The sequence below is a fragment of the Contarinia nasturtii genome, unplaced genomic scaffold, assembly GCF_009176525.2.
Source record: "Contarinia nasturtii isolate CC-2019 unplaced genomic scaffold, AAFC_CNas_1.1 Cnas_scaffold_2678, whole genome shotgun sequence".
NCBI lineage: Eukaryota > Metazoa > Arthropoda > Insecta > Diptera > Cecidomyiidae > Contarinia > Contarinia nasturtii.
In genome coordinates this window covers 695,717-707,895 of record NW_022199997.1, presented here as the reverse complement: position 1 = coordinate 707,895, position 12,179 = coordinate 695,717, and the positions used below count along the sequence as shown (strand labels likewise).

At 34.5% G+C, this 12,179-nt stretch overlaps 1 protein-coding gene across 9 annotated transcripts in view; it reads right to left on the bottom strand.

Moving 5' to 3' along the window:
• The window catches only part of LOC116348735 (TLD domain-containing protein 2), a 95,720-nt gene that overhangs the window by 31,927 nt on the left and 51,614 nt on the right, over positions 1-12,179 (bottom strand). For 5 of the 9 annotated variants that reach the window (XM_031779820.1, XM_031779823.1, XM_031779824.1 and 2 more), the window contains exons 4-5: positions 11,610-12,085; positions 1,949-2,023 (exon numbers count right to left, since the gene is read on the bottom strand). The exons of 2 other annotated variants lie outside the window; for them this stretch is intronic. In XM_031779820.1, coding sequence (XP_031635680.1) covers positions 1,949-2,023; positions 11,610-12,085 — 551 coding nt within the window. The remainder of the gene's footprint in view (positions 1-1,948; positions 2,024-11,609; positions 12,086-12,179) is intronic. 2 more of the 9 variants (XM_031779821.1, XM_031779831.1) reach the window with 1 other exon arrangement.

Genomic DNA, 12,179 nt, shown 5'->3' with positions numbered 1-12,179 from the left:
ATGTTTCAATTCTAACATTCAAAACGATTATTTTTGATGAATGCCAGAAATATATATTTATATAATCAAAAAATATAACAATGCAAACGTTTTCGAATTTCAAGGGAAACGACGTAGTTTACAGCAATTTGAATCATTTTTTTTTCTGTACTGAATTTTGGTGTCGTCTTTAACGGAGAAAATTATTGCGCTGCTTTTATTACACACTTTTTATGTTATGCCAATGGTCGATTGTGTGGATATTTTTAGAAAGGCGGTGGTGTCTTACCATGCTAAATTGTGAAAACGCAGCAAAAGCAAATATTACAGTTTTTTTTCTCGCTCCGTTTAGATTTTGGTTAGCAATTTTTAGTAAATATTTACATTGCCGTTTTTGTATTCTATACTGTATTTCAATTGAAATCAGATGACTCAGTGTCAGCAAAATGTTTGTGCGTAGTTCGCCAATGGGCGGATGTTCGAGGAAAAACAGAAGTGACACCATTTAAACATATACAATTTTCTATGTAAATTATTTAAAAAAAAACATATCAATCAAATGGAGCACATGGAAAAACATAACATTAAAACGTGTCGGTAATTACTTTAAGAGACAGAGAGAGAGAAAGAAAAAAAAACCATGAATTTCGGTACAGTAATATTCAAAAATTTAAACGGTTTCGAATTTCATTAATTGAAAATGAATAATAGTGGGAAAAATCGATTGCATTTAAGAAGGTCAATGGTATTGGAACACACCGTTTTGGTCACGTAGACATCATCTATTACAAATATATTGCTGGCTAACTGTTTACGGAACTCATACGCTTTCTGTCGTCAAAATGACGCAGATTAACTAAGATTTGAATGTCAAGTTAAAAGCAAAAACAAAAAGTGATGCTAAAACGAATCTAATGTGTCCAGAACTGCAAAATCATCGCTTGCCAATTGTTGGGTCAATAATACGTGTTGTGTACGGTGTTTATTTGTCGTTAATATCATTGTGTAGAATTCATATAATAGACATTGACCTTAAAGAATCCAAAAGAGCAAACACAATCACGGTTTACTTATGTGTCTAGTCTTTTAGCATGGATATACCAATAAAGTGAACAATAATGCATTCGGAATAGTTCTGCTGTGACGCAGAGAATAAATTCAAGCGAAATTCCAAAGAAAATTCAGAATGAAGACAAAAGAACAGAGTGAGATAGAAAGAAAAGAAAAAAGACAGGCGGTTAATAAAATTGTGTACATGAAGATACTTTCATTTTATTGTTGGCCATATGGCTATGAACTGACGTCTAGACATAACGACAACGACAACGACTTCATTCAAATACGAACAAGCTACAATAAAGGCAAACTTTGAACCAACAAAAATACGGTTGGACCCATGCCCTCTCTCTCTTTATCTCTCTGTTCATTTTCTTCGATGTTTTCGTACGATTTTCCTCAAGTGCAATTTTGGGGCGCACTTTTTGCGATTGTGGTAAGCCGAAGTTTTGTGGTACGATTGGGATTATTCACATGAGAGACCCGATATGGCACATTTCAAAAAGTGCATTATGACAGAAAATAAATTGAAGAGAATAAAAGCATCTGCATGCAGCCGAAATAAAGCAAACTCAATCCATGCCAGACATTCGCTCTCTGTTGAGAATTGAACACAATAACGGCAGATGGAACAGATTGGATCTTTTCCTGTATTCGTTGAAGCTACAACTCTTGGAAGACGGAAAAATACACATTTTCTACAGTACAAAAAGACTACAGTGTTTCGATGCAACGATAGAAAGAAAAATTTAATTAGGAAGGAAGAAAAGAAAGAAATAAATACAAAAAAAGTGCGGGTTTAAGCTCAACACTGAAAAATAACTACAGAAAACATATACGTATACGAGACAGATGAAAAAGTGCAGAAAGCAACAACAACGACAAAAAAAGAATCAAATAAAAATGATATTACCTGAACGGACGTGGTGCAAGGTTGTCAGAGCTACGAGATAAAACTTCAATATCTTGTGTACTATTCCGTCGTGACCTAGAATGTTTTTGTTTTGTTTCATTGTGTGGTTTGGTTGTTGTAGGTTTTGGCGTGTATGTGTGTGTTTGTAGGTTTTTTGTTTGTCATCATTTCATAGTATTCGTTTGAAAAAGCATGCGTATTTTTTCGTACATAGTCAGTCACACATTTTTGTCGCAGCAATTGTATGTATGTGTTTGGATCAGATCGAAGTTGTGTGTAGTATCATTTTACACGGGGGTATTATTGTTGTTTGTTAATGGTGTATATGGTGATTTATTAGATGTGTTGTTTGTTGCAATTTGTGATGTGGCGCAGTAATAAAATGGGGTTTTGTTTGTTTGTTTTTGTTTGGTTGCAAATTCGGTAGCATAACAAGCGGTAAGGATACGACAAAGTGCACAAAACATGCCATGAAAAAAAAAATCAAAAGAAAAAAGGAGAAAATAAACCAAATTAAAAAATTTTGAAACAAATTGCAATTACAAGCCATAAAATCAAATTAGATTTGTATTTTTTTTTTTCTTGCTAAATGGTAAAAAATCTGAGCAACTGCAAACAAAACACTTATCGTAATGTAAAAGCACACATTCCAGGCAGAAAAATGTACCGAGACTTTCAGTGAGGCATTTCTCTCAGCTCGGAATGGTTGCTTTTTTCGATTCACTCTGGAACTATTAGAGTTCGATTCAAGAATATATCGAATTGATCAAAAGGCATTATGCAATTTTCTCGGTCTGACGAAGAATAAGAAAACTGTATGTAAACAGGAATAAAAAGCTCAATGCAAATATGACCCTTGAATGCTTGAAAAACTGTACAATAATGAGAAAAAAAAAAAAACAAAACAAACAAGCAATTTGAATGACTTTTCCCATAAAATCAATCATTTCGAATGAAATGGCATCGTTACGACGACAGATCACGACTCAGTGACAAAGGCCATTGGCATTCGAGAAGAAAACATTAAGTATCAAAAAAACGCATTGTTTATTCATTTATTTCTTTGTCTCGTGTGTTGTTTTTTGTTGATTCATTCTCGGACTGCATTAAAAAAAATGCAATTGCCAGCAAAAAAGCATTGTGTTTCAGCACAAAGTATCATTGAAATCAACGGTTTTTTTATCTCATTTAATTTCTCAATTCCAGTTGAAAGATCCGATTGAAGATTTATTACAATATACACACCGCCAAATAAATCATTATTTATTTTGGCGCTGTGTATTGTTTGTTTATCTATGTTCAAATTTTAATGAATGAATTCTGATATTTGTGATGTGCTTTTCGTTGTTTGTTAAAGTTTTCATAAAATCTGATAAAAAGAACTCAAAACATAAGCATCATCATTACTAAATGAGATATTTACATTCAGAAAATTTTCGAGACGCTTGAAATTGTACACTTGTCGTCGAAAAAGCGGTAAACTGAACAAAAATCAACGGTATAAACGATCAAATCAAAAAGCATTTTCAAATGAATGGCACTTTTAAATGATGATATTAACATCAATGTCAAATGGAATATCGCATTGGCGTTCATATTCGGTGTGTCTATGTGTTTGGAAATAAAGTCATTTGTCTGCTTTTGTGTGTATGCACAACGGAGAATTAGCCAAGCTAGCGTATTGGCCAACGATTTTGTGGGAAATTCGTTTTGGCAGCATCGAATCGAGAGTCGTACAATAAATAAACAGGAATTTTCTTCCACCCAAATATATACGTTCGATCATAAATTACAAATGCAGATCTCCGAACTGCAAATGAATTTAAAATGTACTTGGAAATCGTGCAGTTGCCGACTGTGCGAGTTCGTATTTTATGCATGCGATGCGGGAATGAATTGAGCAGCTTTTTAGCAAATCTGCACGTGATTTATAGTAAAAAATAAATGCATTTTCATTGTACGATGACGCAAATTTACGAAAAATGTGTGTCTCTGTATGTTTGTTTACTAAAACATGTGCGCAACTGGAGACGATCGATCAAACTGGGAAGGAAGAGAAAGAGAGAAAGAAATAGCTGGCTCACGCTCTGTTTCTTTTCGCTCTATGACCAAAACGAATTCTCGAGTGCAAACGCACAAAAACACACACAAACCTCGCGCAATTGAAAATTACTTAAATTCATGTATAATTTTATTGACTTGGCATGGAATAAGGTCAGTTCTATAAAACAAATGCAACTTATAGCGCGATACACTTTTTAGCGAGAGCGTATTCCGAAAACAGTGTGTATATGCGCACGGCATCATGTGTCACATTTACGTACAATGAATGTGAAGAGAATCTCTCAGCGACGTCGACGACGACAATAAAATGTGCGCACGTGAAAAACAAGTGGCATAAAAAGTTGAAATTTTGTTTTGTTGGTTTTTGCGTTCATTTGAAGGTAACTTGATCTCTTAAAATAAATATATTACAGAAAATTGCACAGACGCGCGCGCAAAAACTATCTATTGATGTGAACGAGAGAGCGAAAGAGATGAAGAGGGAGAGAGTGAATGCGTGAAATGCATTTTCTCAGCATTGGTTTGACTTTGCTTCAGAAAACATCGACCGATTTACATTTTCTATTATACAATGCTTGAATAGTGCGATAGAAAAAAAAAAAACGACACGAAGAAAAATATTCTCGCGCGCTGCAAGAGACAATTGTTTCATGCACACACACACACGTTTTGTCGTCGCTTGGGATTTTATGCGAACACTGCACTTGTTTGCAGTCTCCTGTACACTATGGCCGATACACACTGTCAACTTGGCCATAAAAACAAACAGTAGCTGTAAAACCATTACATTAATTGTCTATCTAGTCGTCGCACTGACCGACTATAAATGTACAAAATACACATATTAGAGAATGCTGCTACTGCAACTACGGCTGTACGGTTCGAATATTATGCTTTGTAATTGCTTGTCACACGGTGCCATGTACTGTGCCCGCGCTGTACGATAAAGTGAACCAATTAAATATTTGTGCACCGTATTGTGTGACACTAGCGAATAAACTTTCCCAAGGAAAAATGCAGCATTTTGTTACTCTTGTTGTCGACTGCGTAAGGCAAATCAGATTCGTGATCGAATCGTTAAGTGAACTACATTATGGTTTTGGTCAATAAAAATGTGATCAATCAATTAGATTCAGAACAAACATGGAAAATCCATGCGAATTACATCCAACTCAGAAGCAAAACCGAAGTCAAATAAATTTTATAATAAAAAAAAACAGTGAGTTTGACTCACTTCTCTTATTTTTGACCGCCGAGGCTGAAATAGACAACAAAAATAATCCGGGATTTTGTTTAACATTTTTTGGCCTATGCCAATGTTGTGTTTGCTTTTGCTATTTTCAACAAACCACCGTTTAACTTACGAGAGAAACGATTGGATTTGTTTATATATAAACTTTGTTTACGTTTTTTTTTGTTGTTGGTCACTGGTTCTTTGTGCGCTGCGGATAATGGTTTTTTTTTTACATAAATTCAGTAGAAAATTGGGCTGCGCAAAATTGTATATCTCGACAAGAGAGAAAATTAATGTGTGCTCACGTTTGTTCATCGATTTGACAACGGGGCACAGCAACAAAAATCACTCTGGCCAAACAGAACACGACTGCACTAAGAGCAAACACATGTTGGCTATTTTATACGAAAACAAATCGCGTGAACACATATTATAAAAATAAGATAAAGAGACAAATGTTTTTAAATATAGTTTTTTTTGCGGACCTTTTCCTCATTTGATAGCCATTGGCTAGAAAAACCAATTTACTAAAACAAAAACAGTATAAAAATGTGTGTATTTTACACTGGCCGCCAACGAAGACATACGAGCAGATAATTTACGTGGCAAATTAAACTTAGAGAGAAACATAACGCGTACAAAAAAAAATGTAAATCTTGCAACAAATAAATGTGCAAAGCTCATTTTCTCTTCATTTTAAACTGGCAGCTACAATTTTATACAACAAAAGCGTAATTTCATCGTGTAATAGATAACTTCTAAATTATTCTCATTCAGAAGAATTTATGTTTTGCCATTGTGTGTAATATTTTCTTTTGATTCTCGTTCGTCGCTTACTACTGTTTACCAAAACAAAAGTGAAAATGATTTCGCCATATCTGCGTGAAAAATCAGGCAATTTTTCAACAACAAACAGCAATAACAATAAAGAAGATGCAAATTATTTTGTGAATTTTTTTTTGTTATTGTTGTTGAAAAAGCGAGAACGAGCGAGAGAGAAAAAGAGCGAAAAAATGCAAATGAGTCAGTACACTGGTCGTTTGTTTTCGCTATGGTGATAATGTAAATGCATTCCAAAACAAGTCAATCATCAGAACACACAACGGAATAACACTGTATATTGTATAAACGAAACAGCAAAAAATAGACCAAATGAAAATAAAAGCGAAAATATTGCGCATTGAACAACATCAACGCGCATAAAAATGTGTTTCATATTAATGTCGCGCAACGATTTTTGAAAGGACAACGATCTGACATTCTTGTCCATTTTTTATAATCTCATTTTGCGACCACATTTTATGGAATTCACTTGAAATAATGAACAATTTCGAAAAAAAAAACGACTGCGGTAGTAAAACAAACAAAATCACCCACAAAAACGGTTATAATTAAACTGCTGCAATCGCTGTAATTCTTCCTTTTTTATTGTGTTCATTGTGAGTGTTGTTGCTTTTTTTTCGCTCGGTTTGCGATAGAATTAAGTTACAGTTTTTAATTACAATACGTAAATATTTGCCTCATATGATATGCACAAGCTTTGTATAATTTGCACATTTTTGTTTCGCAAAGTGAAAGAATAACTAATTTTGCTTTTCAGTATTTAATTTTATGCCGAAAGAAAAAAAAATCGTTATTTTTTTTTTTTCTATGATTGGCACACAGACAATCTCAAAATGTTTTATAATTTTTGCGGAATTCTTTTGGAATAAAATGTATGTTGTAGGAATTGAATGATTCGGAAGGCGAAAAGAATTGAAATTAAAGTGATCGTGTGTTGTTTCAAACTGGTCAAACTAGAGACGTATGTATTACGACAAAATTGACAATAGAACTAACTTGTTCCGGCTATATTTAAATTCTTTTTTGGAGAGACCGAAATTTGACTAAATAAGACACGCGAATCATCAACCAAATTAGCTTCCAATCAACGTTTTAGAACCACATAAACGATCAAGGAAGTTTTTGTCAATCTACACAGCCTGCTCTTTTTTTTGGTTTGACTATTGGTTGATCGGTGGCCAAAATGAAATCCAGAAGAAATACGTTCTATGGCTAACTGTCATTTAATAAAAACATAAAAATAACAACAACGACACAAATATTTTGGTGCGAACGCAAAGCGGTATTAGTAAGCAAAACACGTTTTACATTTAGCCGGATAGCATGACAGCACCGTGTTCAAACTGCTCAACATTTTTATCACGTACAAAGTTCTGAACATTTAATCGTTTAATTTTGAGTCGGCGAGTCGTAAACCATATGAAATTGTGCGTGCTTCATCTGTCTCTCCGAAAATTCGAAATATACAGATAAGAAGGCGAGCAAAAAACCGACTTCGTGTCTGTTTGTATTGCGAAAGTTGCCTAAAACGACAAGCTCCCGTCAAAACAGTGAAAATTTAAAAAAATATATCTGACTCATATCGTTTCAATCAGAAAGAGAGAGAGAGAGAGATAGGCAAAAAGGAACACACATTTAAAGATTTGCATTTGCAGAGAAGGCGGATGGAAAATGTTATTTGCTAATGACATTTTAATGAGCGAATCGCTTTTATTTCTATTATTGTTGTGGTTGTTGGTGCTCGTTGTAATCACATCAACACCCGAGAGAGAAAAGAGAGAGACACACACAGCTGGTTTTTCTGTCATATCGTCAGAATGAAAATGTGTGTGCATTTCGATTTCCATTTGAATTAAACTAAAAAAAACGTGCAGAAATTTCATCCAATTTTCTCTATTCCGGAATCCAATCAAAATAAATTGGTGGTAGGCATTCGCGCACGCACATACATACCACTCTTCGTAATGCTGAAAGTGAAATTCATTATTTTTTTTTCTATCTTCTTGACACATGTCGGAAATCTCAATGTTTTTTTTGTGATTTTGAGCCATCTGTTTTTCTCTTCACTGCACGCCGGTTCTCGTGTTTCGTCATCAATGCGATGTGTGTGTGTGTGTGTGTGCGACTGATATGTATTGTGCCGCGGTTGTGTTTTGCATGAATGCACAATCAGGCAAAATAAGCAATATATTCTGTTGATCGGAAATTTACGTTCTTATTTAATATTTGTGTGTAGTTGAATCTGTATGCAAATGTAAATGAAATGGCATAATTCATTTCATGTGCGTCGATCTGATATATATGCCAATAATTGTCAATTTTGACATAGATTCCGTGTTGTATATTTGGTGCATAGGAGAACATAAAGCCGATTGATGATGGTCGGGAATGGTAACAAAAAAAAACCCGGGAGACATACAGATAGACATGGAACGAGTCTCAGAGTAGAGCATACTTTTCAAAATCCAATCATGTGTGTTTGAATAAAATTGCATTCGCTCTTGCCGACGTACACTCATCAATCTGAGCTCTCTCGTGAATACGAAATAAATGCCAAATCACAATGGCCAAATCAAATGAATGCATTCATATTTTAGAGCGATAGAAAAAAAAGAAGCCAAAACACGTATTTTATTCAAGCAAATTGTAAATCGATTTCGATGAAAACGTCACCACGAAACACGAACACGGGGAAAAAAAGCTGTCATTCGTTTTTCTTTCTCGTTGTGATTTCTTTTATTCGTTTGTAAATCAATAGGCGAACATTGTGTAACTCAAATCAATTTTGACGAAAAGTTTTATGTTGCTTCTACGCTGGTGTCTACAATGATGTGCTTGTGTCAGTTTTCGTTTTGGTTTTCATTTCGTTCGTGCATATTCTTGTTGATGGAAAATGCATACATGCATATATAAAAACACGCCCGTCTCTTCGTTACCACAATGGTATCGCTGGCGAAAAATGATATGATTGACGTTTCATTTGAAATTCATCAGGCATTCATTTATTCAGCAATAAAAAGAAGCTCACTGTATTGCGAATACAGTTACACAAATGCACTGATAATAATGCTTAATGACATTTAATTTGCAATGTCGAAAAAGCATACAACTATTGTATATCTAAATGAAAAATCTCCAAAGCGAACAAATATACCAGCAAACGAACGAGCGGGAAGTGCAGCACAAAAAAAAATAGAACGCAAAAGAAAATAAAGAAAAAACACACAGCATGAATTGTAAATGGAGAGAAAAATTACATGGAGTAAAAACATAAACGGTATAAATGCTTGCACATTGGAAACCAATCTGTGTGCCAAAGTTGGAAAAAAGAAGAAGAAAATGGAAAATTCAGAAAAGAACGAGTGAGCGTCAAGCGCGCATTTTCAAACAAACAAACGCCAAAAACAAAAGGAAAAATTGCACACTGACTGTTGCTGCTGCCACTGAGCAGAGTTGAAAATCGTTTGGAAAAGAAATATGTGACATTACACATCAAACTTGAAGCACAAGAAGCATCGTGTGATGTCGAAAAAGAAACAGAAAAGAGAAGAAAAAAAAAGGCAAATGTAATGACGGTTACAAATGAAATGAAGAATGCATAAAATGTCACAAAATGTACGTCGTTGAAAAGCAAAAGAACAAAGTGGCTCTGCATAGCCAGCATGCCACTGTGAGTGGCGCGTTGAGTGGCAGTGCTAACGAAACACGATGACGAAGATGATGACCTAATTTATGGCAACCAACTAAATTATTTCTTCTTTTTTTCCTTTTGCACTCTCTATCTCTATCTATCTCCTTGCAACAATTGCTCTCCCATCACGTATTTATGTTGCTATTTTCGTTGTTTATATTTTCTGATTACAATGCGCGCACACAGACACAGACATTTAACCATTCAGCACAACCACATTTCTTTCCTCATCTCGACTCGCAACCATTTTCTTATGCTAAACTGCACTTTTCAAGCTTTTGTAGATCGTTCTTGATTTGCATTCAATGTTTAATTTAATTTTGGTCCTTGCTCCGTAGTTGAGTTAGTTTATGCAGAATGACAAGAAACAAATCCACACAAAACATCAGAATAATTTGCGACATTTAAATTTTCTCTTATTTCCAGTCAGCGAACATTTATCTGTAAATGCTCATGCACTAAATATCTGTTGATTCGGTTTCTGTGATGTTTTTCATCAATCGATTAAAAATTTAAACGGTCCAAATGAACGATATGAATAACAAATTTTCAAGCAACAACAAAAATGCCATTTTTTCCACTCGGCTTTTTACAATGTAATCAAAATAAATTTCAATCGTTTATATTGGTCGAAATCAAACTGACACGAGATGCTATGTATATGCAATTTTGATTTTTGTTGTAGCAAAAAAAAAATATAATCGCTTGCAGTGAAGTCAAGCGCGCGAGAGCTCCTGCACGAAAAAAAAACTGTGTTTCGTGCCGTTTGCATTATTTGCGATTGTGTTGCTGAGTTTATCTATCGATTTATTGTGGTCACATGCATGTAGGGTGTTTTCTTTTCTTGTCATATTTTTGCTAGCTATTTTTATTGCTGGATCTGCTCGTTTTGCATGCATTTTTTTTCGTTCGTTTATTCATTGCACAAAGTCGTGCCAAGCTTTGAAGAAGTGCTTCGTTCGACAATTTTCATTTTAATTTTCTAAAATAAAAACCCCACAAAAAAACTCCCTTGTGACCCATTTTTTCCACTCTGTTTACAGAACAACAGTGGCAATAATTATAAAATGGAATCGCTTTTTGAGCATTAAAAATATGTTCAAATGGTTTTTTTATTTATATTATGAAACCAACAAACAAACAAAAAAGCTAGTTGAAGTAATTTTAGTTATGAGAGGAAAAAGTATTGATTGTTTCCACTTTTTCTCCACCACGCAACAAAGCGTATCGAATAAATTTTTGTTATTGCTTTAAAACAAACATTATGACTTTAACCAGAGTAATTTTAGTGAGTAAGTTACCATTTCTCTTACTGAAAATCATTCTCGATGTGTATGTTGCCAATTGTGCATGAATGAATCTCAAATGCCATTTAAAAAAATGTAGTTTATGAAAGAAGCCAAACACATAATCCCCGAGCATGTTGTTTGTATGTTTTATTTGGTCGCTTTATTTTGAAGTTGCGTCAGTTCAAACTTCAAAAGCGTTCGCGCCGCCACAATAGAATTAGCAATTCGGTTAGCTTATATTTTCCAGCTGGAATCATCACAGTCAATTTTCGTATTCCAATTGAATTAAATTAGTAGAAAATGATTTAATGTGCGAATCGTTTAATGGTCAATTCATTTGGTTTTGATTATACAATTGAGACAAAAACAAAGTAAAAGATACCCGTTTTTGATCAAAGCAATACGATAAGTGGTTTGTTTGCCAGTTAATTTCGATTTATGATGCAATTAATAAAAAAAAATTCTAATAACGATGACAAAGAGTGAAAAAAGAGATTATATTGTGATTAATGTATGAGCGATTATGAAGCGCGTGTGTACCTTTGTTTGATGTTATCTGGGACGAAAATATTCCACCAAGAGTGTCGCTTTTGTCGGCTGTATTCCATTGGTGGTGAATCGTCAACCGTTTCATTCATTGAATTACCATTTAAATCATCAATATCGCTATCATCAATTACCGATGAACTAATGCTGCTCGGATTCGATGAATTTTTGCGACGACGTCGTTCAATTTTCGAATGCCATGTTGATGAACGACGTCGCTTATCTTTATCCGGTGTTGATGTAAACAATGACTGCCGTCGTGGTGAAGTAACTGCTATTGGTGGCGACGAGGACAACGGCGATGATTGGGTTTGTTCATTTTCATCATTGCTGCCATTTGCAATTGAATCATCATCAGCAAAATCGCAAAATTTTGGCGTTCCATTGCTATCACTTTCATGATGATTATTTTGCTCCCTTGAGTCACGCTTCTCACTGGCCACAGCTGTTTCATACGATGCATCTTTATTCTGTTGGTTTATTTTCGTTTTTAATTTGCCATTCGTACGTTTTGCATTCCAATGCAATAGCAGACGAAATAAAAAAAAAAAAATAAAAAAAAGG